This window comes from Sitophilus oryzae, unplaced genomic scaffold (genome assembly GCF_002938485.1).
Source record: "Sitophilus oryzae breed Bouriz unplaced genomic scaffold, Soryzae_2.0 scaffold_1576_pilon_pilon, whole genome shotgun sequence".
NCBI classification, from domain to species: Eukaryota; Metazoa; Arthropoda; class Insecta; order Coleoptera; family Curculionidae; genus Sitophilus; species Sitophilus oryzae.
Window position 1 is genome coordinate 15,974,887 of NW_022146254.1, and position 27,028 is coordinate 16,001,914.

At 32.6% G+C, this 27,028-nt stretch overlaps 3 protein-coding genes across 4 annotated transcripts; 1 reads left to right on the top strand and 2 right to left on the bottom strand.

The window, feature by feature from the left end:
- The first annotated feature begins 512 nt into the window (after positions 1–512).
- On the top strand, positions 513–25,143 carry LOC115879335. Of its 2 annotated transcripts, XM_030896108.1 has the most exons (5): positions 513–701; positions 4,792–5,140; positions 11,349–11,489; positions 21,610–21,762; positions 25,003–25,143. In XM_030896108.1, the coding sequence occupies exons 2-5, from the start codon at positions 4,793–4,795 to the stop codon at positions 25,123–25,125; spliced, it is 765 nt and encodes a 254-aa protein (XP_030751968.1). In that variant the 5' UTR covers positions 513–701; position 4,792; the 3' UTR covers positions 25,126–25,143. The 2 variants fall into 2 exon arrangements, with proteins under 2 accessions (XP_030751968.1, XP_030751970.1); XM_030896110.1 differs by lacking the exon at positions 11,349–11,489.
- Positions 3,100–3,516, bottom strand: LOC115879189. Its single transcript, XM_030895881.1, has one exon. It carries the CDS (start codon positions 3,514–3,516, stop codon positions 3,100–3,102), a length of 417 nt encoding a protein of 138 aa, XP_030751741.1.
- Positions 25,144–25,218: 75 nt separating the features above from the next.
- Positions 25,219–26,303, bottom strand: LOC115879336 (prefoldin subunit 5). The gene is made up of 4 exons (XM_030896111.1): positions 26,099–26,303; positions 25,861–25,995; positions 25,712–25,786; positions 25,219–25,655 (listed from the first exon to the last, which is right to left on the bottom strand). The coding sequence occupies exons 1-4, from the start codon at positions 26,198–26,200 to the stop codon at positions 25,491–25,493; spliced, it is 477 nt and encodes a 158-aa protein (XP_030751971.1). The 5' UTR covers positions 26,201–26,303; the 3' UTR covers positions 25,219–25,490.
- Positions 26,304–27,028: the final 725 nt, after the last annotated feature.

Below are 27,028 nucleotides of genomic sequence, written 5' to 3' on the forward strand. Positions count from 1 at the left end.
TCGTACGGCTTGCAGTACAGCCATTTTTTGTACACACGATGCAACACATTGTACTGCCGCAGTTCAGATTATTCACTTTTCGTCGAGAAAGGCTACCGTTATGTCAAGAATTTCAAAGAAGAAAGCACAACGTTTATTCGACGTCGCAGAAGCTTCTAATTTGCTGTAGCACTAGTCCAACGTCGGCACAACGTTATAAAAACGTTTAAATTTATTTTAATACCCATGGTAGGGAGCTAACTATTTTTTGTAACTAATCCAACGTTGTGTTTAGTAAACATGTGGTCGCAAGTCGTGAAAATGCTACTTGGGTAATATCATCTTTAGATGTGGACACCCTATATTTCTTAAAAAAAAACGATCTAAAATTTACTTACCATCACAGGTAACATAGTATTCTGGTGTTATCTGTGTTATCATCAGTGCTTAACTTTTGAAACGTTTCTCAACGACTTTTTGACTGAGAAATCTGTTTTCTAGAAACATGACAGTCTTTCTAGTCAATAAAATGACAGGTAGTATGATAAAACATTTTATCAGGGAAAGGGACGTACCCAGGAAGTTACTAAGTTGTAAAGTTAAGTGATTTCGAGAATTGTAAAGATTATTTCGGCAAAATATTTCGTGGGGTATTTTGCGGATGGTCAGTTTCAGTTGTTCTTCGGGTGTCTTTGAGTACTAGCCACAAGCAAAACTAAAAGGTAAGATATTTAATTAAGTATTTTGTAGAAATATTTTTAACAGCATCATTTAAATTATTCAAAAAATCACATATTCTCTAACTAGTATTATTTATCTTATTTTTTTTTAAATTAAATTAGAAGAGCCATCAATTATTCTGTACCGGGTGTCTCTTAAATAAGTGTAGGTATTTTAAGGGATAATAGAATAAGACAAATGAAACATAAATATTTTCTATTTGCCATTTTTAAAATAAATTTAAAATAACTGAGTTATTTAACTTGACTTATTTAATTTGAACTTAAAATATAAAAAAAAGTTCCTACAAACATGGGTGCGGAAATGCATAGTTTTAAAGTTACTCTTAAAAATTTAAAGAATAGGCCTTTTGTAATTATCTTAAATACCATTATTTTTTTGTATATTCATAGTAACTTTTACTCTCCAAATTTCATTCCAATCATGATGCAAAAAAAAACGCAACGAAGAAAATTTTGCTCAAATTTAAACTGTTACATTTTTGTTATTATTAGCCCTATTTTCATGAATTTTTTAGAAAACTCTATATAATTATAATATCAACTTTAATTCGTAAACTAAGTCTTTTATAAACTTTAGTATTTGGCATATTATACCGGGCTAATCAAAGGGGTTGTTTTTTATGCTAACTTTAAAACACCCTGTGCAATAATTTCGTGTAAAAATTTTCCTAAAATATAATTTTACGGTCAGAACCATGACTCCTGAGCATTTTGTTTTTTAATTCAAGTCAATACAAGTTTTGGTTAATTTTTAAAAGCGAAATGAACTGATCACAATCAATTTGCAATTTTTTCAATTGTCATTACTTTTTGATGTAATTTTTTTTATATGATGAGATGGTTTTGATGACCATGTCGTAACGTCACATTACGCTACATTGGATACTCTATACTAAATTTAAAAAAAAAACGTTAATGGCTAACGATACAGTCGTGGTTTTAATAAACATTTATAACGATAACAGAATTAACGATATTAAAGAATACGTCTAGTGTATATACAGGGTGTCTCAGATTTTAATCGGGAAAATTTAATAGACGATAGAACTTGCAAAAATAAAACAAAAAGTTCATATCAACTTGTAAAATTTAAAGCTACCTTTTCGAGATTAATGGCCAGGGGCGGCGGTGGTGCAACACTGTTAAATTATTTTAAAGGAAAAAATAGGCACGCCACTGCTTTTTTAAAAGTTTCATATTATTTTTGGATTTAGTAATTAAAAATATTGTTTTTTTGTCTCCTGACTTTTTTGTCTATCTTGCTTACTTCTTGCGAAAAAAATTAAATTCATTTATTCACTCCACCCTGGACAATAAATTAAATAATAATGGTTAGTTACAACAATTACAACAATTGTTCGAATTGATAACCACGAGCGCTGGATTGGTCGTTTAGGGCCAGTCGCTTGGCTACCTAGGTCCCCAGACCTTACCCCTTTGGATTTTTATTTGTGGGGGATAATAAAAGCAAAGGTGTATGAAACAGCAGTTAACACTAGTGGGTAAATGAATTTGTAGATATATTACGACTTTTCTTGGAACTTTAGTTTCGGAGATATAAATTTATTCGGACCTTTTTAAGAAAATTAATTTTATTTTTCAGAAACTATTTGAGACAGAGTTTACCAAAAATGCTTTTTATATCTACTAGTGGGTAAATGAATTTGTAGATATATTACGACTTTTTTTGGAACTTTAGTTTCGAAAAATAAATTTTAGAATCCAAAACGCAATCAATGATGAAAATCCGGTCCAGATTTCAAGCGCAGTACATTCCGTAGTTGGTCGTTGCAGAAAATGCGTTGATGTTAGTGGTTATTATTACAATTCGAACAATTATTGTAATTGTTGTAACTAACCATTATTATTTAATTTATTGTCGAGGGTGGAGTGAATAAATGTATTTAACTTTTTTCGCAAGAAGTAAGCAAGATAGGCAAAAAAAGTCAGGAGACAAGAAAATAATATTTTTAATTACTAAATCCAAAATAATATTAAACTTCTAAAAAGCAGTGGCTTGCCTATTTTTTTAAAATAATTTAACAGTGATGCCCCACCGCCGCCCCTGGCCATTAAACTTAAAAAGGCTTAAATCTAATTACATCAAATTAAGTCCCATAGTAAGTATTATAAACGGGTCAAGTTATATCAAAATCGATTAAATAGTTTTTCAAATATCTTAATATTTTTTCTTTTTTAAGTAATTTTAACACCCTGTATCTCGAAAAGGAAGCTTTAAATCTTACAAGTTGATATGAACTTTTGTTTTATTTTGCAAGTTCTATAGTCTATTAAAATTTCCCGATTAAAATCTGAGACACCTGTATATATATATTTGGGATTAATCTATAAAAATACAGTTACTGTACTATACAGATTATACAACTAAATGTTGCCTTCCCAGTCTCAATCGCCAGCCATCTCTGTCGTACACGAGATCTTCTTCGATATTCCGATCTCTCATCGCCTGTCGTATACCATCGTTCCAGGATCGACGCGGGCGTCCCCTTTTGTTTCTTCCAGTGGGTGACCATTTGAATACACGTTTTGGCCATCTTGTGTCCTCCATCCTCATTAGATGACCAAACCATCTCAAACCTCTTTTCTCTATTCGTTGAATTACTGTTTCTTGTGCCGATGTTCTGTTTCTGATTTCCTCGTTTCTCACTCTTTGTAATCTGGACACTCTAGCGCTTCTACGTAAGTAATCCATCTCTACAGCCAATATTCTCCGTTTATCTTCTTCTCTTAGGGCCCATATCTCACTCCCATAGCATAAGACCGATTCTACCATTGTTTGGCCAATCTAGTGTATCTATATACTCAACAAACATCTAGTGAATCAATACTCAATTATATAAACAGAAAAAAATTGTAAAAATACCATAGTACTTTGTATTGCCCCTCTCCGTTAGCTGCTATAGTGTGACCAACGGATCTGTAGCTACGGGTATCGGCAGGGGAACGCAGTTGTAAACAACCTACGTTAAAATTCCTTAGTAATATACGTCAGAATATATGCTAAACACATTATATATAATAAAAATATATTAAATTTATAGTTCATGTCTGGCAATTTTGCAATTTTATAGATAAACGTGGCAATGTCGATTTTTTTTTCTCGCATTCCTTCCGTAGCTTCAGATCCGCTGGTCAAACAGTACAACTGTCTGTATACGTCCATTCATACCATAGAGTTGTTCATACTTTCATTGAGGCTGCATATATCGTATTGCGATATGTTTTCCCATTCTTCTTTAAGGACCAAGCGAAGTTTATTTAATGAAGTTGGCACTGCTTCGCGACCTCTAAATCTCCTGCCACGTATTTCCCAAACGTCGAACATGATGGGCAGTTCATATAGTAGTATATAGTTCACAATAATCACCAAAGCCACCTTGTCATAGTGAAAAATAACTTCAAAAAGATAATTGAAAAAATTGCAAATTGTTGGTGGCAAGTTCATTTCACTCTTAAAAATTAACCAAGGCATGTTCCAAAAAACAAAACGCTCAGGAGGCATGGTTCTGACCGTAAAATTATATTTTAGGAAAATTTACACACGAAATTTTTGCACAGGGTGTTTTAAAGTTAAGGTAAAAAACAACCTCTCGTTTAACCCTGTATAATTTATCAAATACAAAAGTTTATAAAAAACTGACTTTACGAATTAAAGTTGATATAATTATATACAGCTTGCTAAAAAATTCATGAAAATAGAGCTAAAAATAACAAAAATATGACACTTTAAATTTAACCAAAAATTTCTCCGTTGCGTTTTTTTTTGCATTTGAGTGTATAAAAATATATTTTTATATGTGAGCTATACACTTGCTTGCATACTGTGTAAAATAGGTTATAGTGAAAATTTCAAATAGAAAACTGGATTGCAACTTTTCCGGGTCTCTGGGCCACCCTGTATACATAATAAAAATTTCTGAGGAACATATGAAATACATTTTTGTCCCGGACAGTTTCCAAATATCTGGGATCAGAATGCATAATATTATTTTAACTATTTACCGAACTATTTACATCATTAAAACTACACAATATTCATTAATTTCAGCATGGAGAATCTCGTACTTTACCTCACGTTAATCATCACATTCCTCATTAGAGAATTTAACGCTGAAACGCTAGAAATACTGTCAAGTACCCCACCAACGGATCCGTTTAAAAATGACAACAGCAACGTTGAAAAGAAAGAAGTAGATGTGCCGGAAAACTCCCTGCAAAACTCACTGGCCACCCAAAACACCCAACACCCTGTACAAGGGTACATGCCCCAGCCGGTTTATCCTATTTATACCGGAGGGTACTTTTACCCAGGTATCAACCCTAATTCGGTAATGGAGACCAATCAGCAGGTTCAAAATAGCGGCACGTATTTATCTTCGGTACTACCTGTAGCACAGGTAAGCTATTTTATTTATTATACAGGGTATCTAAACTTTCTAGGATAGTGATTAGTGAAAACTTTACTTTAAATATATATTTAAATCACCTTGTATATTCATAAAATTATTTTTCAAATTAACAAACCAACTATTGTCCGTATAGTTTACAGATAAATCCGAATGAAAATCTCAAATTCAAAACCCGATATACATCTTTTTGAGTCAGTACCTGTATAAGGATCATCTATACAGACCGGACCACCGTAGTAGTAACATAGGCAGAACCGGACGAATTAGTGTATACCCGTCCGCCGGATAAAAAGCAGGCGAAAAAATGCTGTAAAATAAAAATAGGTCGATATGTGATAAGAATGTTTCAGAATTTGTATTTATTCATGTTTTAATAGCCAAAACGAATACGTAGATTCTCGCGACAGTTATCGTGTAAAATTTATTTTTTAAGTAAAATAATGATGTTTATGAAGTTCGTGAGAAAATTCAAATTGTAAAATGGTATTTCCAAAATAGGTCTTATCGGGATATACAAACAATTTTTTCACAAACTTTTGTAAACAGACCAATTCCATCTTTATCTACTATATCAAGAGTTATTAATAATTTTGAAACACATGGGTGCGTGTCCCCACAAAAACACAAAAAGCCTGATGTGTTGATTAATGAAGAAGAGGAGTTAAGGCAAGTGTTCGTTTGTGCTACCGCGGATCAAAATCCCACGTTTTCAAGTAATCATATTGCTCAGGTGGTGGCCCTGCACAATGCCCGTATTGTTCAAGGATATTTTTTTGAACAATACTTTTCCCAACCGTTTAATTAGTGGACATGGAACTACTTTGTGGCCCGCTAGATCACCAGATCTTTCTCCCAATGATTTCTTTTTGTGGGGTTATGTAAAATCCAAAGTGTATAATAGGGCTAATAATCTGGATGAGCTTCAAGTAAAACTACGAGAGGCTTTCCAAACTATTAGCCCTAATATGTTAGCCAATGTCAGACGGGGATTTTAGGACCGCATAGGCTTCTGTCTAGCATAAGAAGGTGGTCTTTTTGAACACTTGTTATAACTTTTTTTTTATTTAGAGTAATATTATAGTTTTTTTTGGGGTTTAGAGAATTTATTTATTTTTAGTTTTGGCTTGTAATCACACTCAAATAATAAATATTTAAGTATTTTTATTTTAAATGTTACCTTAAGTCACGGTAAACACTTAAAATGAAAATAATAAATACACGGCACTCCTCGCGTCATATTCCTAGTCTGTCACGACCGATCCGTCCAAGCACAACTGCAACTGCGTACTGCCTGACCAGCCGACTAGCCGGCAGTGACTCTCGAGTACGAACGCAAAACGGGTAAACGTAAATTCGTCCTGCAACTTACTATGTTACTAGTAGCCTGGTCTTCTCTGTATAGACCATACAGGTTAAAATAAATAGATACATAAATAATAGATACATCTATACTTCCGTATAGACTATAGTATAGTAATTAAGTACGGTGATATACAGGGTGGTCTGAATTGTATTCGGGAAACTTCGGCAGCATATTCTGCGGATAAAAATAGGTAAACATGTTCGTATAAATTTATATCGTAAAATTCTTAGTTTATGAGATACAGGGTGTAGAAATTTTATTTTCACTTTTTATTTCTGAACTAAGGCCGTTTATTGGATGAAAATTAATGTGTGTTTTTTTGACAAGAGAAATTTGATTTTGATGCCAGTATGACTCCTATTTGCAGGGGGCGCCTCCTGCATATGTTTTAACTGTTTTGGAGAGTAATAACTTTTCGGCCGTACTTGTATAAAATTACTGAGTGAAAAAATATGCATTTCCGTGGCCACTTACGTAAAAAATGTCTCTTGGTAAAAATCGCTGCGAGCAACCGTTCTCAAGATATCTAGATTAGAAATAGTCAATAACATGTCATTATTGACAAAAAATAAATACCTACGTTAAGTAGATATGACTGAAATAATAAATTTGGTAAATTATTATTTTTTTAAACTAATCATAAATTTTTCTGCGAAAAAATGATGATAAAACAATTTCTGTTGAACTTTTCGCACTAAAACATTTGAAATTTGTGATTTCAGTCTAATAACTATTTATAATAGTCAACATCATGTTTAATTTAAGTCAATGATGACAAGTATTGATAATTTTGATTCCAAAAATCTCGAGAGCATTAAGGTACATTCAGGCCGAGAGCGTCGAGCGTCGCGTCGCGTTAGCGTCGCGTCCGCCCCATTAAACTCGAACCCCGACGCTCAGCGGACGCTAGCGCAATGCCAAAAGCGACGCTGTCTGCCTGAACGGTCTAATTTAAGTAAAGTGAATTGATTCCATTTCGACACGCGGACGCGACGCAAACGCGACGCGACGCTCGACGCTCTCAGCCTGAATGTACCTTTACTCGTAGCGATTTTTACCAAGAGACCTTTTTTACGTAAAAAAAGTCGTAAATGTATATTTTTTTACTCAGTAGTTTTATACAGGTACGGACGAAAACTTATTACTCTTCAAACCAATTAAAAAATATGTAGGTGAGGCCCTCTACAAGTAAGTAAGTCATATTGATATCAAAATCAAATTACTCATGTCAAAAAACTCCCAGACACACAATTTTCATCCAAATATTGACGTCATTTCAGTTGGCAAGTTGGAAAAAATCGTAAATAAAAATCAAACTTCTATGTACCCTATATCTCCGAACTCAGCATTGTAGGGCATATATTTATACGAACTTTTCTACTCATTTTTATCTGCCGACTATGTTGTCAAAGCTTCACGAATTCAATTCGGACCACCCTGTACAGGGTGGCGCCTCTCATACGCCGTGGAGGCTCCAAGGAGAACGGGAGCTTATAAAGAAATGAAATTTTCGAAGCATATGTAGGTTAGTTCAGAGCACTTTTTAAAAATATAAAGAGTTCTATTTCTATAGGGTGTCCCCAAAAAAGTTACATAATAAAGCTGTATTTTTTTTAATGGAACACCCTATATATTAATTGATTTTCGGATTCTGGGAGAAAAATAAAATTGAGTTTTATAAGAGAACTTTATGACTGTAAGTTATTAACTGTAAGTTTTTTGACATATTTAACATTTTCTAGAAATAAAGAAAAATTTTTAAATTACAATAAAATTAAAACTTGATCCAAAAAGTTATACACGGTGAGATGAGAATAAATATTGAACATTGGTCACCTTTAAAAGCATGTTACTCTTTTATTTTAAATGGAACACCCAGTATATTATTCCGATATTCAATGGAAAATTCATGTCTCTTCAAATTACTATTAAGGTTGCCTACCCCTTAAACGAAGATTTTCCTAGATATTTTTATTTACATGATTTGATTTGAGTAGATCTTTATTATTTGATAAAATTTAGGTGGCTGTGATATGTCTGACGTTACTTCAACATAGCTGTCTAATTAGTCCAACTTTAACACTAGTTATCATTTTGTGTCAGTGAAAACAAAAAAATTTCTCAGAAATTTGCCGAAAATGCAAACTTATCCTACATCAGAAAGAATTGATATGATTCTATTAGTTGCAATTTCAATTAATAGAATACTTAAATGCTCCTGATTTTATCTATTTTTTATGGGAATATGTTAAAGACAGTGTTTAAAAAACTCAACCAACTATTGTCGACAACATGAGAGAAATTATTGTATAGTAAACGCCACGAATGTTTGGGAGTGATTCATCGGTCACTACCATGTGAACTAATCTGTTCAAGGTCACATAAAACTTAATTCCAGTGCCGTGGTCTTTCAAGTCATATAATAATCAATATATAATCTGTTGTAATTTGTTGTTTTAACTGTCAAAGTCTTGTCAAAACATATATTTGGTTATAAATATAAAATGGAATACCCCATTGGTCGCACTGCAAGCACACCAATGGACTGACGCACAAAAACGAATCAATCAAAGAAACGCGATATAGTATCGTCTTTGTCAATCACGCTAACATTTTAGAATAAGTAGGAGGAGCGCAGGCAGATGATTAGACCGGGCCTTTAAAACCTACGTCTGCGGTAAAAATTTACGTTTTTAATGTAAAAATGATAGCGCGCGTGTCGATTCTAACTTCATCAAGCGATGAATCACTCCCAAACATTCGTGGCGTTTACTCTAGCTGCTTTTCGAGGTAGAACCATTGGCGTAACTACAGGAGAGCCCGGGGGTGCCCCCCCCCCAGGTGCTGCTGAGCACCTCCAGAGAAATCCTGAATTATGACTCTTGGCTAAGTATTAATTTTTATTTGCTTGTGATGCAGTAAAAATGACGTTTTCTAGTTTTGTTTAGTTAATATTATTTTGTTGTGTTCAAAAAATGTGTTAATTTTTATTTTTTTAGAAAATTTGTAGGTATTTAAGTAATCTACAGGAACACGGTTTGATAACCAAGTCTATGAAATTTATTGATAGAAAAATTCATGTAAACGTTTTATTCAAAACATGTGTTTTTTAAATTAATTTTCATTTTTAAGAAAACAAAGTCCCTACGTGTAACTTTTTATTACTGTTGAGTATTGTACTACACAATCTTTAATTTTTGTTAAATGAACAAAAGGTATTTCACAGCCACCTAGATTTTTTCAAATAATAAAGATCTACTGACGCAAAATCATAAAAATTAAAATATCTAGGAAAATCTTTGTCTGAAGGGTAGGCAACCTTAATAATATTTTGAAGATATATAAATACCCCATTGAACACCGAAAAAATATACTGAGTGTTCCATGTGAAATAAAGGAGTAACTTGCTTTTAACAGTGACTAATGTTCCATATTAATTTTGTCTCACCCTGTATACATTTTCGGGTCAAATTTTAATTTGGTTTAACGTACAATGGTTACTGTAATTAAATATCAGGCTATACAAGGTCAACTAAAATAATTTAGGTAGCTGTTATCGAAATTTAAAATTTACTCTTCATTATCACAAAATGTGAAATATGCCAAAATCCTTAGATTTAGGTATAAAACTAGGTTAATAAAACTCACCTTTATTTTTTTCCTAGAATCCGAAAATCAATTAATATATAGGGTGTTCCATTAGAAAAAACACAACTTTGATGTGTAACTTTTTTTGGGGACACCCTGTATAACTATATATATTATATAGCTAAAATTTCATTTCGATATAAACTACCGTTCTCCTTGGAGCTTCCGCGGCGTATGAGAGGCGCCACCCTGTATATACATATTTGGCAGAATTATTGAACGATGTACTTAAACAGCCGTTAAACGGTAGCCTACTAAAATGCCTTTAATAGATACCACAGTAGATACTGTGACGTCGTTCATGTCGGCGGAAAGTAATGCCTAGCCATAAGCATATTGCAAGAGCACCTGTGGCTCCGTGGCTGAGGCTATCGGTTCGTGAGCGAATTACGAAGGTTTTTTAAGAGTTTTTTCCTCCGATTCTACGGATCTGATTTAAGTAACCAACATATTTATTAAAGTAAAACACGTCGGCATTGCCTCTATACTCCCAATGCATGTGTGAGCAAAAGCGGAACATGCAGTCCTCGCCCGGTCAATAAAAGAGCTACCTAGGGCAAACACCGGCCCCCCTGTTCACAGGGTTCGCTTAGGTGGTTGAGTGCTTCGTCAGAAGAACAACATACCATCTTATCATGTTATTTTATTTATTGTATATATTGTATATAGCACCTTTTTATTGTATTTAAGGAGACATTCTCAATAAATGCTTTGAAACTTGAACTTGGTTCGTGAGCGAATGGTCCGGGGTTCAAATCTCACGCTGACCAAGACTTTTTTATATTTTTTTTTGCTTATAGCGTGATCTTATTGCATTGGTTTCACTCTTTTTGGTTGGATTGGTTTAGTTATTTGGCGGGTTGGTTAGCGTGGTTATTTGGAGGGTGTTAATTCATTGGTTAGTTAGTTATTTGGTGGGGTTTGTTGGTTTTTCCTAATTTATATTTGTCTTTTAAATTTTTTTATCAGTGTCGAGGTTAGTTGCGTTGGTTAAGTTGGTTATTTGGTGGGGTGGATAGCGTTGGTTAGTCCTTATAGAATTCCTATATTTCATAAAGCCGTCAAGTGCGTCATATCAACGACGTCATACCTATTAACGGTATTTTAGTAAGCTACCGTTTAACGGCAGTTTAAGTACAGCCATTATTGAATGCTGTTGATTTTTTTAATCGTTGCATTTTTTAGATGGGATTTGAAATTATCCGTAATCTCTTTCTGTATTTTCTCATAAGATATTTCGTATTAAAATTAATTAAAGTTTTTAATCTGATTTTGGAACTTCGTGACGTTTTAATAACAGACGAAACTTCCGTTCTTCTTACTAAGGTAATTAAACGTAAATAATACAGGGTGGCCCATCGAAAACGTTCCGCAAGGCATAACGGCCAGGGTATTCTTTTTTTTTAAATCCAAAAATTGTTTGTGGGGGGGACAACTTTTGCCCCAAAAATGATTGCGAAATCTTCAATCCTCTAAGCGGGGGTATCATCCCCCAACATTTTTCAAATGGGAAATGACCCCCTTTCGTGTGGCACCGCAATGAAAAGACCTTTCTATTCTTTATATTTCCCTGCCTCGTTTTTCAAAAATCCGTCGAATCATTGAGAAAATATGAAGGATTGAAATTTGAAAAGTTATTGAAACATTTATCAGAGTAAAGAATAAGGATAAATTCTTTCGACCAATTTGAGGTTTTTTCTTATTATTTCTAGATGTTTACACATTTTTCACTTGCCACAAGATTGAACGATGAGGTGCGGTATAGTTGCTAGATAGCTGTTCTGTGACTTGTGCGTTGAAGTTCTTCTCAATATCGTTAAACTTACTCACAATAGAATTTCCAAAAATACCAGTCCAACCGTTCAATTTATGAGGGTTTTGTGTGTGCACCTCGTGAAAAACCCTGGGGTTGTCTTCAGCCCAGTACCGACCAGTTGTGCCGATTAACCAGGGCCGTATCTGGGGGGGTGTTTTGGGGGTTCAAACCCCCCCCCCCCGAAATTATGGCCGAAAATTTTTAAAAAGTAATGATTATTAAGTAAGTAAGAACGAAACAAAAAAGAAGAAGAAGATGGATGAATATCAATGACTAAAGAATACAAGGACATGAACGCCCATATACGGGCTGCAGCAGAATTTGTGACCTTAGACGCCAACTTTTTAGACATAACGAATGAATCATCAGCTGGTCATCAGCGACAATTTTAGCGATTTTTAATAGTTGGTTGTGTGTAGTGAACTTTGTATAAACTTTATTACAATGGTAATTTGTTCAGCTTTCAAGTGTAAAAGGCGCAATGATAAGAAAGAGCCAGAAGTTACGTTTTATAGGGAAATAAACAGTCCCCTACACCTTTTTAGCTTTTTTTTATTGAATTCGATAATTATTTTTCTATTATATGTACTTGATATGTACTATACGTCGATACTAGTTATGTACCTTTTGTTAACATTTTAATACGTTTTTTTCGTAATTAATTAGTATGATACCACCCGATACACCATAGGCGTAGTGAAAACATATAATATCAAAAATATAAATATCCCTTCAAGCGGCAATGTTAAGTAAAATATGTGCCACGGCACTGTTTGGAAGAATGGTCACAGTTTGGTCTCGGGTGCTATTTGTCCTTGTATTTTTTAGTCATTGATGAATATACATTATACACCCTAACCTCAGTTTTCCACTTTGAAAGCAAATGTTATTTTCGATTTTCGACTTTCAACATTCAAGTGTTTAAAACAGCAAAAGACAAGGACAAGATTTTGAATGTTGTGAATTTTGCTGGTCATTAACGTGATTAACGTTTGTTATTGTTCTGCTATTAGACAAAGAACTTGGGCTATGACACTTTAGCGGCACAACTAGACTTGTGACGGCAAAATGGAAGCAGCTACCTGCAGTCGACCGACCTAAAAACGTCATCGAAACGATAATCGGACTGTAACCAGTGTATATTTCCAAATATATACATTTTATTAATGATCCTAGCAACTCTACCAGCGTCAACAGCTACACCAGAAAGGTCTTTTTCAACCCTAATGCCGCAACCGCGCATGCGGTATTCGGCGATCTCCGATCGGGGCTTCGCCGACTTCCTATGTGTGTGGATGAGGAAGTCGGAGTTCGGCGACTCGATCGGCTACGAGAACGAGCGCTTATTTCTATGTTGTTGCTATCAGAGCGCGCATGTGTGGATGGAAAGGCGAAGTCCGATCACGAGCGTTCGGTACTACCGAACGCTGGTGATGTGATGTATATATATATATGATATATATATATATATATATATATATATATATATATATATATATATATATATATATATATATATATATATATATATATATATTTTCTTTTTTTCTTCAGTTTTTAAGTCGGCGCTAGACAGTGGCGTATACAGAGGGCCCATGGGGCCAAGGCCCCCTAAAATCTCTAAATTGGGTTAAATATTAGGCTTTTGGGTTAAAAATGGTGTTCTAAAAAGCATATTCTACAGTACTTTTTATTTGGCCCCCCTAAAATAAATTCCTGTATCTGCCCCTGGCGCTAGACGATATGCCCCCCTGAGGGTATATAATATGACTGCTACTGATAGCATTTGAATTTCGTGAAAATATTTGTATTGAAATTTATTGTCAAAAGTAACAAATATTATTTTTTTAATTTCTATATAGGCATACTAAGATGAATTAAATAAGTTTTAAATTTTTCTTCGCAGCCAATTTTAAAATAAAAGCATTCGTATGAGCGTTGATTTCTCGAACTTTTATATAAAATAGGTTGCCGAAAAAAAAAAAAAATACTGTCAATTTTAATTTTTTTTTTTTTTCATTTGTTGATTTTTAACTAATTTCGTTACGTTAAACCGTTTTTTAACGTCGTAAAAAAATTACGACGTTAAAAATGTTTTCATTTTCATTTACAATCTAATTATTATTATTCACAATCTAATTATTCTAATTGTATTTATTTATTTAAATAATTTTTTTTAATAAATAAATATTGTTAATTTTTATTAATTTGTTATATTTTATGCAAAAGTATAATATTATAATAGAATAGCCCTTAAACTTTACACATAGTATCAAACCACTGTGCTGCGAATATAATTAGTTTTTGTTTGCACTCCAAACATTTTTTTTTGCTTGAGGGGGATGCTACCTCACTTATAAAAACAAAATATATCTCCGACACCTATTATACTGTCAGTTCTTAAATTCGAAATACGTTTTCTAGTGCGTTCATCTTGTTACTTGTTTTTTTTGTTTCTGTTTTTGAAGAAGTATACGAACGTGAATAGCTAAAATGTCGAAACGAAGTCCAATATGGCTTTATTTTTCGATACGCGACGAAAAAAAAACTGCCCAATGTGATGTGTGTAAAACGAAAATTGGATACAAATACTCTGTTTCAAATTTAAAAAAACATTTTTTTAAACAACATCCCAATATAAAAATTGTCCAAGGCAAATGTAGTGTTGAAAGTGAGACTGTTTTAAATTCGGGAAATGAAATGAAACCAACAATGAACAGGGGGCATCTGAATCAACATCATCGGATGGGAATTTCGCAACAGAGGTAATTGAACCTATGGCTGGGCCTTCTAAACAGCAAATTCTTAAAAGAAAACAAGAAACTCTTACATCGTATATCCCAAGAAAAATTTCTACAACTGCGAAACACAAGATAGACAATGAACTGTTAGGACTTTTTATATTCGATTACCAACCGTTTAGTGTAGTTGAAGATCGCGGATTTAGAAATTTTGTTAATCATTTAAATCCATCATATAGCTTACCAACTCGGCAAACTATTTCAAACACTCTTATCCCTTTGGAATATGAAAAGTGTTACGAAAGGGCAAAAGAAGAAATTAAAAAGGTTGTTAATATTTGCCTAACTACTGACTGTTGGACATCTGTAAAAATGAAGGACATATGGCAATAACCGGTCATTACATTGACAATAATTTTAAAATGTCCTCTATATTATTAAGTTGTGATTTACTAGAAGAAAACCACACTACCCTAAATTTAGCTTCTAGATTCAGAGATGTTTTAAAAGATTGGCAATTAGAGAAAAAAGTTATTTTGGTCGTATCAGACAATGCAAGAAATATTAAAAGTGCAATAACTAATGAGTTAGGTCTGAAATATTTTGGTTGTTTCGCCCACACACTTAATTTAATCGTACAGGATTCTCTAAAATTAGTGACAGACGTTTTGGACAAAGTAAAAAATATTGTAGCACATTTTCGGAGAAGCACCGTTGCTAACACTAAATTAAAAAACTTTCAGAAGCAATTTGGTATTGATCCTCCAAAATGTTAATACAGGATGTTATTACTAGATGGAATTCTACATTCCATATGATTCTAAGATTTGTAGAACTCCAAGATCCGCTAAGATCCGTAACTTGGGTTTGTTAGATGCTCGTTTGCCACATTTGGATGCTGACGAATGGACTCTACTAAAAGAACTCTGTGATGTTTTAAAACATTTTGACGAAGCTACCAAAATATTAGTGGACAAAATTATATATCTGCTGCACTTGTGATTGTTTTACAACGTGGTCTGTTAAATATTTGTGAGAGAATGAAGACCTGAGAACATTCTAAATTCAACAAAACTGTGATACAGAGCTTGGAAGATGGTTTGCGAAATCGGCTAGGAAATGTAGAATACAGCAATACCTTAGCTCTTGCAACATTTTTAGATCCAAGGTTTAAAATATACCCATTTAAGCATGACGACGCCGTAGAAAACGTTAAAAAATTAGTTTATAAGTCTGCTTACAGAAATTATAAACAAAAGGAATAATGTGGAAAACCTTCAACATTCAAATCAACCTCCCCAAAAAAGCTCTGAAAGCTCTTTGAAGGAATCCAGTTCCAATACTTTTACACTCTGGGACTGTATTGATAAAAATGTGATTAAAAACAGACCTAAATCATCATCAGCATCAAGCCGCGCAATCATCGAGATGCAACGATATTTGGAAGATGATATCTTAGATCGCAACTGTAACCCTCTCGATTGGTGGAAAAATAACCACTACAACTATCCTTACCTTAGTGAAATTGTTAAGCACAAATGTTGTACCCTTGGTAGTTCAGTTCCTTGTGAAAGAATATTTTCGAAGGCAGAATATTTATTACAAGAGCGCAGAAACCGAATGTCACATAAAAAATTCAGTCAACTTTTATTTCTAAATACATATAAACTGCAATTTTCCAATTAAATGATATTTATAAATATATCTATTCCTATTTATACAATATATTATATTTTGTTTTTTCCTTAGAGTACATATATATATATATATATATATATATATATATATATATATATATATATATATATATATATATATATATATATATATATATATATATATATATATATATATATATATATATATATATATATATATATATATATATATATATATATATATATATATATATATATATATATATATATATATATATATATATATATATATATATATATATATATATATATATATATATATATATATATATATATATATAATTAATTAATATTATTATTCACTCTATAGCCTCGATTTCATTAAATATTGAATTAACTATCTTGTTTTTCATGTTGTTTAGTATTATTTATTGTTGTCTTTTGTTCTGATTTTTATATATCTATGTTGTTTTCTGCGAAATATGCATTCCTAGCTTACGTTTTTGTTAGTTTATTTTTATACTTGTTTAGTTTCCCAAATATAAATAAAAAAGTCCTTATAAACAAATTTTTCTGGTTTCAATTTCCTCAGTACCTTATCATGAAAAGATTATACCTTAGTGTTTTAACACCTCGAAAAATTTTTTTTTAAAAAAAAAATTTTCACTGTTATTTTTTCAAAGGTCTGCAAAAAAAAACAAATATGAATAATAAAAATTATAATTATATTTTATTCTTTACTAAAAATAATAATAAAATAAGATATTCCTCTCAAAACCTTAAAATTGTTAAAGTTAAAAAAACTAAATGTTCTGTTTTACCAAAAACATTAAAAACTAAATCTTAACTTAAAATCATATTCCAAAATTCATTATCGTCTCACTATCAGAACTCTTATTATCTTTGTCAGATTTGAATTTGAAGATAGAGAAAGCAGTTTTAAAAAATTAATAACATACATAGTAGTGGCCCTTAGTATTTTTAAAGAAATAACCAGTTATTAAACATTTTCTGAGTCTAATCGTTTATTTAGGAAAAGAAAACGTTTTATTTAGGTATTCAAAAAAAAACATTTTTTTAAACTATAGTATACCTACATAAATTATCAAGAATTGTATGTACTAAGAATTACTTAACATGTCTGATTAGTTAGTTTAATTATTATCTTCTTCCCATATGAATGTCGAAAAAATAAATCCACTTAAAATTTAATGTACTCAGTTGGCCTTTAAAGTAATCTAATAAAAAGATGAAATGTTTTGATCCAACCGATACTAATCCCGGATCAGTTACTATTATTCAACTCATTTTGATACCGTCCGCCGATGATAATCGCTGCGAAAAAAGAATCAGGAATCAAGTATCGAGTCCGACTACATACAGTCGGTACAGTTGTGCGTCTGTATCATCTCGACGGGGATCAATGGTATCAGGTATCAGTATCAGTATCAGTGCCGATAGCCTGGATCGGTCTTTGCGGTTTACGGTTGCGTACTAGTTTTCGGCCGATTCATTTTCTCGTTTGGGATCAGGTACCTGATCCGAGCGTCAGGGATTAGATTCTGGGATCAGTTCTAGTATTCGTTCACCATCACTATTCGGTAGTTGACGAGCGCTAGGAGTTCGCTAAATGCCGCATGTGCGGTTGCGGCATAAGACGATTGAAGGACTTCCTACGTAACTCTACAGGTCAAGAGCGATTGACAGGACTTGCTCTATTAAGCGGACATAGAGAAATAAATATCGATATCGAAGAGGTAGTCAATCGTTTTTCCAGGGAAAAGACCAGTTTATCCTTTAAGATTAATATTTTTACCTGTTACTTTTTTTAAAATTTTATTTTCAATTAAGATTTGAGTGTAGCCCAAAGCGATTTTGTACCCCCCCCCGGCAACCCCCCCCGAAATTTTGGTCTAGATACGGCCCTGCGATTAACTACACCGTTCAAAAAGAAAGTACATTCATCCAAAAAACACACATTAAATAGAAAATTATTATCATTCGCCACTCGTTCACTCATAGTTTCACAAAATTGCAAGCGACGATCAAAATCGTCTTCGTTGAGTTCTTGTACCAACAGAATTTTGTACGGGTGGAACTTCCGTTTTTTTTTAATATCTTTTGGACACTTTGCTATTAACTCGCAAACAATTTTGCCATAAAGGTGGTTGTCAGGATGGCGTTCATTGAATATCTGCGCAACCCGATTGCCACATTCATTATTTTTAAAATAAAGTTCGATTATTTCCACTTTTTCTGCAAGTGAGTACACCATAATAATTGTTAAAAAATTTAACGATATTGAGAAGAACTTCAACGTATAAGTCACAGAACAGCTATCTAGCAAGTACCGCACCTGATCGTTCAACCTTGTTGCAAGTGAAAAAATGCGTAAACATCTAGAAATAATAAGAAAAAACAGCAAATTGGTCAAAGAAATTTATCCTTATCATTTACTCTGATAAATATTTAAATAAACTTTTTAAATTTCAATCCTTCATATTTTCTCAATAACTAGACCGATTTTCAAAAACGAAGCCGGAAAGTTTAGAGAATAGAAAGCCCTTTTCACTGCGGTACCACTTGACCCCCCTTCCCATTAGAAAAAAATTAGGGGATGACACCCCCGCTTAGAGTGTTGAAGATTTTGCAATCATTTTTGGGGCAAAAGTTGTCCCGCTCACAAACAAAATTGACGTGTTTTTGAAGTTTCTGAAAAAAAGAATTACCCTGGTAGTTATACCTTGCGGAACGTTTTCGATGGGTCACCCTGTATTAATATTCCATTATCAACCACTCATTTCTAAAATGTTACAAATTTCATATAAACTGTATTATAATAATTGTTATAGAAAAATATTTTGGTATTTTACTGCTGAATCAGGAAATTAACAAATACAAAATGATGTACATAAATAGATTTAGACAATTTGATTAGTTTTTCTCTACAGGGTGATTCACACGGCGATGGTAGTGTAGGTTAAACGTTTAGAGAACCGTTGACCGGATTTTTAGGAAATTTCGGATTTTTTTCATAAGGTGCTCCATCTACCTACCATCTTTGATTTCACTTACTGTGAATCACCCTATATACACTCGTGAAAACATTTACAGTTTTTTGTTGCTTAGGCCATTTTGATTACGAGACTAAGCAAGCCACTGAGAAGCTGGACGAAGCTAGTTTGCTTTGAATTCTAACCCAGTGGCCAGTGGCATTTTACAAAAATAACTTTTTATTGTTTAGTTTTTTGTTTCAGCGGCAAAATACCCAGATATTTTCCTGTAATGAACCCGCCACCAAGGTATTTATATGGTTCATGTCAAATAAACTTTTAGTCACGTGATTAAGCTTGACCGGCACGGCATTGCCCACTTTTACATATTTTCTTTGAATCAAAATATTTTAGGAAACAGAAATAAATTATAAATATATAAACAGTTATTATTAACATCAACAAAACTCACCTGCTTAACAGCACTTAGGGGACATAAAGGGCAATTGTTTTCCCGTTCAAAATATTCTAATAAAGTTGCAATGAGTTTTTACGGCTATTAAGCTATCTCATACGCTTCGCACTAAAAGAGGTTCTAAAAAGAACAATGTTTGACTGCAAGGTCTGCTAGTAAACATTTTTAAGTTTAAAGTATCACTATTTATTTAAACCAAAAACTCGTAATACAAAATTAAAATGCCAAAATGAATGACAATGTCAGGTAATAAATAAATAAATGTGGCAACTTGACATTTTTTACAACAGAACTACTACTTGAATCCCCAGCGAAAAATTTAAATTCGGCGCCGAATATATCAATGGTTGGCAACAATGGATTTAAAAATCATGCCTTCGATTACGCAACTAAAAGTTTAATTGGTATCAGATATACATATACAGGGTGTTTCAAAACAAATGCGAAAAACTTCAGGGGTTGATTCCTTGTTCAAAATAAAAGCTAGTTTGCTTTATAAACATTGGGTCAAAAGTCAACCATTAGGGAGATATTGTAGTACAAAGATGGCGGAAAAATAATGTTTTTATTGTTTATCTTGAAAACGAAAAGAGATAGACTAATGAAATTTTATGGAAGCATTACTGTTATGAAAATACACTTTCTGGTAATTTTTTCACTTTTTTAAAATAAGTGGAAGGGGTTGAAATAAACTACCCCTATCATTCTTGTTAACGAAATTTAAAGAAAAATCTTATCAAACACATACAAAATTAATTTGGATAGTTTAGTTTATTTAGGAACTTTTTTATCTCTTGTGTTTTTTTGATAAAACTCACCGATTTGAAATTAAAAAATAAAATGTAAAGCATTACATGTCAGGACAAAAAACATTTTTAAATAAAGAATCAAGTGAGCTGCTGTAATTTTTTTAGGAAAAAATCTAGTTGACCGCTGTCACTTTTTAGGATGTTTCTAATATTATTTTATCTGACATTACACTCTACTGAGTACTGCAATACGTTATTATCTTACGATCAATTAATTATTCCGAAGCCTTTTTTCTTTATGTGAAAATGTTTTTTGTCCTGACAGGCAATGCTTTACATTTTATTTTTTAATTTCAAATCGGTGAGTTTTATCCAAAAAACAGAAGAGATTAAAAAGTTAACAAACTAAACTATCGAAATTAATTTTTTTGCATGTGTTTAATAAGATTTTTCTTTAAATTTCGTTAATAAGAATGATAGGGGTAGTTTATTTCAACCTCTTCCACTGATTTTAAAAAAATGAAAAAATTACCGGAATGTATGTTTTCATAACAGTAATCCTTCCGTAAAATGTCATTAGTCTATCTCTTTTAGTTTTCAAGATAAAAAATAAAAACATTATTTTTCCGCCATCTTTGTACCGCGATATCTCCCTAATGGTTGACTTTTGACCCAACGTTTATAAAGCAAACTACCCTTTATTTTTAGCGAGGAACCACCCACTGAAGTTTTTCACATTTGTTTTGAAACACCCTGTATATAATTCCAGTCAATTATTAATATAAAATAATATTATATACAATTATATAATACAAGTCAATTTTTTAAATATATATACTTGTGTATTTTCCTAGTATTTATTTGAAGTAAGTACCGGTAATTTTTATCTTTTTCCAATCAGTGTATATTGTGTAACATTTCTTTCGAAATTTGTAATATTTTCTATTTTGGTCTTTTTTGGACACTTTTATTTGATTTTCAAAACATTTACAATAAATTTTTATTTCTTTGCAGGCTGCATTACAGGCTGGATTAAAATTATTCGCTAAAGTAGGTTTATTTGCTATAGCAGGAGCAGCTTTGTTAGTGATTGGTGGTATATTTACTACGATCGTGTGTAGTTTAACCCCTATTTGCACTATAACGTTCAACGGATACGACTTTAAAGTAAGAAAATTCTACCGCATAATCGAAAAAACGGCGTCCGGTTGGCTGTAAAATGACGATCGTTGACATTATTGATAGAATTTTACATGTAAAATTATAGCGATCTTATTTATTTCTATGCCATCTCCGACGCCGTTTTTTTTTTCTCTATCTTATGGTATTTTTTGTAGTCTTTTAAATATGTCTACTTCCTTTATTCAAGATGTTTCAAAACAACTGCAAAAGAATTTAAGGGTTAAAAATAAAGGGTAATTAATTGTTATACCGGGTGCGTCTTAAAAGTGGCTCACCCTTATTCAATTAAACTTTTTTATTTTTTCAGATAAAAAAACGAGATTTGGTATGTTAGTATATGACATAAATTAGGATTGATTGACGCCTAAAATTGTTTTCGGTCACTTCCTGTTTCACCGGAAATGAGTACAACTTTTGATTTTTAGATGACACCCTCGGTATTTTTTTACTTTATACGATAGATTTTTTTACTTTACTCTGAATAGACATGTAATATGTCATCTTTGACATTTTCATTTAAAAAAAAAATGTTTTAAATTTCAATTTTCTGTGTTAAAAATACTAATAATAATTAATTTTATCAAAGAGCCTTAGAAAAATAGATTTTGATGGTTTAATGTTTTTCGTGTCTTATCTGGCTGGTTAGAAGATGCCAAAATCGTATTTTTAATCGTATCTCAATGCTTTCAAATGGAACAAGGGTGGTTTATTAGCATATTTAGAAAAAGCATTTTTTTACGAATAATTTTGTACCAAACATTTGATCTTTCTAGTAAAATAATTGTCGTTATGAACCGCACGTTACAATTTGAAATAAACCATATGCGAATATGTCAAAAGTTGACATGTGATATGTTATTCTATTCAGAGTGTCATTTTCTATCGAATAAGGTAAACAAATACGTTCAATCAAAAGTTGTAGTGATTTCCGGTGAAACAGGAAGTGACCGAAAGCAATTGAATACGTCAATCAATCCTAATTTATGTCATAAAGTATAACATAACAAATCTCGTTTTTTATCTGAAAAAATAAAAAAGTTATGGAAGTGAGCCACTTATGAAACGCACCCGGTATATGCCACTATTATTATATTTTATTATAGTGGCTTAAAATATGATAAAATGATAAAATTCTGCTATTAAAATTACCACAGTCTAATCATTAAATGCCCTTCAGATGACTTCGCTAGTTTTTGAATATTAGCTACGCCGCTAGGCCTATTTTTAGGCCTATTTCTAGGCCTTGTACACATGCAGGCAGTCAGAGCATAATGCCGGGACCCCATTACGCCACATGCCACGCCATGCCACCCCACGTCATGAAGATCTGTGCTTATGTTTTCCATTTAATTACGTGTATTGAGTACACACTAGGCAACACGCCACCCCACGCTATCACACGTGTGATGGGCGATTCGTCTGTCCCACATCTCATATATGTACACTCTTCCCCACGTTGCAACACGTGTGCAGGGAAAACGTGTCGTCGCGTGGCGTGTGGCCTAATGGAGTCCCGGCATAAGTCGTTATAGTATAACATAAGATATGCGAATATCTAGGTAGGTACGCAGAGTTCCATGTTAATTATCTTAAGTCGAGTGGCTGTCTAATGAACAGACTGTGATTTTACTAGAGTACAGGGTGGGTCAAATTCGACGCTTTTAAATGGAAACACCGTTTTCTATAGGAGATAGACGAAAACTTATATCGGTGTCTGGAGCTCAATTTTCATCAAAAACATGATGGTGAAAACCGCACATCAATATCTGTTACCGTTTCGGAGTTACGGGGTGTTTTTCAAAAATGTGCATTTTTAGCAAATCGCTGTAACTTTTTTGCTATGGAAAATTTTGTATTTCTATGAAAACATTTCCAAAGCACCTTTGTACGTAGAATTTAATGGTTTAAGTATAATTTTTTTAAAATTAATAATTTAGGAGTTATCAACAGAAAAAATGATTTTTTATTTGGGACACCCCTTATATTTTTAATTAACTGAAAAGAATTTAAAATTACCTTTCCAAAAATATAGCACACTTGATATTTTGTCCCCTTCGAAATACAGAATTTTCAAAAGTTGGCCACTTTTAACTAGTAGGCTTTGGACTCCTTATTGATGATATGCCCTTAATGGAACTCGAAAACATATTTTTCCAGCAAGACGACGCACCGCCTTTGAACGCTGAAGTTATCAGCAAATTTTTGCAGCAAATTTCAAGAATAATTGAATAGCTAACCAAGATCCCAGCCGTTGGCCGTCGAGCCCGCCTGACATAGTGCCCATGGATCTAATCCTATGGATATATTTGCGGAAGAATAAAGGTTCCTTATTCTTCCGTATAATCTAGACAAGAATTAGAAATACTTAGCAGTTATGAAAGGGTATCTTTCACCCCGACTGAGTTAATGAATTCCGCGAGAAATGTTCAAAAACTGCCCCGTCTGTCCATAACAAAAGACGGTCGATATGTCGAACACCTGTAGCAAAATCTCATGTCTTGGTTTGCTATTTATTTTTATTGTTATTAGATATAGTTTAAATGTGTTGATGTTGGTTAAATATATTTTAAATTTTTATAAAATTCTGCATCTCTCATAGCAAATATTATTTCCGTTTTAATTGATGCTCACAGCTAGAATTTTTTGCATTACAGCCGGTGCAAAGCCTAATTATTTAAAGCGGGCGAATTTTTATATAATCTATATCTCGAAGAGGAATCGAGCAAAATATCACGTGTGTTATATTTTTGGAAAGGTAATTTTAAATTCTTTTCAATAAATTAAAAATATACAGGGTGTCCCATATAAAAAATCAAATTTTTTATTGATAATTCTTAAATTATTAATTTAAAAAAAAATATACTTAAACCATTAAATTCTAAGTAAAAAGGTGCCTTGAAAATGTTTTCATAAAAATACAAAATGTTCCATAGCAAAAAAGTTACAGCGATTTGTTAAAAATGCATATTTTTGAAAAACACCCCGTAACTCCGAAACGGTAACAGATATCGATATGCGGTTTTCATCATCATGTTTTTGACAAAAATTGAGCTCCAGACACCGATATTAGTTTTTGTCTATCTCCTATAGAAAAGGGTGTTTCCATTTAAAAGCGTCGAATTTGACCCACCCTGTACAATAAGCTTATCATCATAGGCAACCAACAATACTATAATTAATCTTTATAGGAATAAGTTTGAATACATTTTCAAAATTGTTTTCTAGGCCTTGAATAAGGACACTGTAAGATCTTTGATGACCCCAGAAAAGATTGCATCGGCAGCTGCCTTGGTTCAAGATGCCATAGGAAAATACCAAAGACTACAGAGGGCAGTAGGACAACACTAAATTGAAAATATGAAGCTTTATAGCGCCTTTAAATCATATTATTAGTATTTTCTACTTCTAATAGTACATATAACTACAAAAAAATGACTGAAATTGTATATATTTTTTTATTGCAAACATGATTTTAATACAAATATTACATCCTACATAAAGTGCAATATAAGAAATGTAACTTGTATTTAAAAAATAAATAATAATGTTTATAGCTAAAACTGTCTTTACAAATTTATTACCTGCAACAAATCACATTTTAGTAAAATTAAAAGAAATTAATAAAATTAAGTTTTAAGAAATTAATAATTAACTTCTAACCACTATACATGATTAGAAATTCTGCCAAAAAAATATTCAAAACTGTAAGAACACTAAGCTCTGGTGCTGTTGTTTTCTTCACTCAACTTCATTTCTACTATTTCCACAATTGTATCGCGTATCTTACTTTTCTTTAGACCTAAAACTTGAATTTTTTCCATTTGCTCTGTTACAAATTTGACTTTTCTTTGAAAGTAATCTTTCGCTGCTGCTATATCCTAAAGAAACGCACAACTTAATGATATAATTAAATAATTATTGCAGACTACCTTACTTTCTCTACATAATATCTTGTACCTATATCAATGATTACATTATTTGTATCTACCAATTTACCTGGAACATACATCTATTCAATTATTAAGAAAAACATACAAAATAAAATTCACATAATATCTTAAGTAAAATTTTGTAAAAGGATACAGATCCAGTTAAGGGAACTAATATATCTTTTCCCTCTGAATCAGAGTCTATGTTCTGTAATGTTTCGTTTGATGTTAGAAATTTGTTTTGAGCCAATTTTAACGATGTTAGAGATTCTTCAAATAAACTGAGTTCCTGTAAATACAAGTAAAAACCGTACAAGCTATGTAAGTTTACCATATAAGGAAAATATCTGACTAAAATTTGAAACTAGGTTAACAAGAGCGATATTACATACCTGATCTAGCTGTTGCTTCAATGTATAAAGTTGTTGAAGATTTAAAGTGGTTAAATCAATTTGTTTCATATAAGGTTGTTCCACATCAGATATTTGTGCCATTTTTCTTAAATTTTCAATTATAAATTATAAACTACACTAAAAAATTAAGGCAAATTTGACAGACTGAGCTGACAGTTAAGCCCCGTTCTCAGAACTGCGTCGTGTCGACAGCGACACTGACTGACACTTCAAACGACCAATGGGAGCTGTACTAAATTTAAAATTGACAGCTGTTTGAATTTTGTACAAATCTGATTGGTTCTTTTGTCGTGTCGCTGGCGACAGTCGCAGTTCTGAGCCAACCAAACCAAATCAGATTTGTACAAAATTCAAACAGCTGTCAATTTTAAATTTAGTACAGCTCCCATTGGTTGTTTGAAATGTCAAACTCTGTCGCCCGCGACACGACGTTGTTCTGAGAACGGGGCTTTAAGCCCCGTTCTCAGAACTGCGTCGTGTCAACAGCGACACTGATTGACACTTCAAACGACCAATGGGAGCTGTACTAAATTTAAAATTGACAGCTGTTTAAATTTTGTACAAATCTGATTGGTTCTTTTGTCGTGTCGCTGGCGACAGTCGCAGTTCTGAGAACGGGGCTTTAGAGAGCTTGGCCACGCTTGGCCTTGGAGGTGACAGAATCCACAGAACAGAATCTAGGGCAGAGCGTGAGGGTTGTGAAATAAGTTCTAGCAAAGAGTAGATAATCTTATCTGCTCTTTGGCAGGGTTCGAAAAACTACATGTTACTTTCAAAAACTACATAAACTGCATTACATGCAGGGTTCGGAAAACTACATGTTACTTTAAAAAACTACATAAACTACATTACATGTAGCTAATGTAGTTTATGTAGAGGGTGTAGTTTATCTAACCTATGTATGTAACT

What these genes read in the sequence shown, in the direction of transcription:
- LOC115879189 (XM_030895881.1), bottom strand. Translation starts at nt 3,516, where the DNA reads ATGGTAGAATCGGTCTTATGCTATGGGAGTGAGATATGGGCCCTAAGA.
- LOC115879335 (XM_030896108.1), top strand. Translation starts at nt 4,793, where the DNA reads ATGGAGAATCTCGTACTTTACCTCACGTTAATCATCACATTCCTCATT. An exon ending in CGGTACTACCTGTAGCACAG is followed by an intron (nt 5,141 to 11,348) that starts GTAAGCTATTTT and finishes TGCATTTTTTAG; the next exon opens with ATGGGATTTGAAATTATCCG. An exon ending in TCAACGGATACGACTTTAAA is followed by an intron (nt 21,763 to 25,002) that starts GTAAGAAAATTC and finishes ATTGTTTTCTAG; the next exon opens with GCCTTGAATAAGGACACTGT.
- LOC115879336 (XM_030896111.1), bottom strand. Translation starts at nt 26,200, where the DNA reads ATGGCACAAATATCTGATGTGGAACAACCTTATATGAAACAAATTGAT. An exon ending in TGAAGCAACAGCTAGATCAG is followed by an intron (nt 25,996 to 26,098) that starts GTATGTAATATC and finishes TTGTATTTACAG; the next exon opens with GAACTCAGTTTATTTGAAGA. An exon ending in TAGTTCCCTTAACTGGATCT is followed by an intron (nt 25,787 to 25,860) that starts GTATCCTTTTAC and finishes ATAATTGAATAG; the next exon opens with ATGTATGTTCCAGGTAAATT.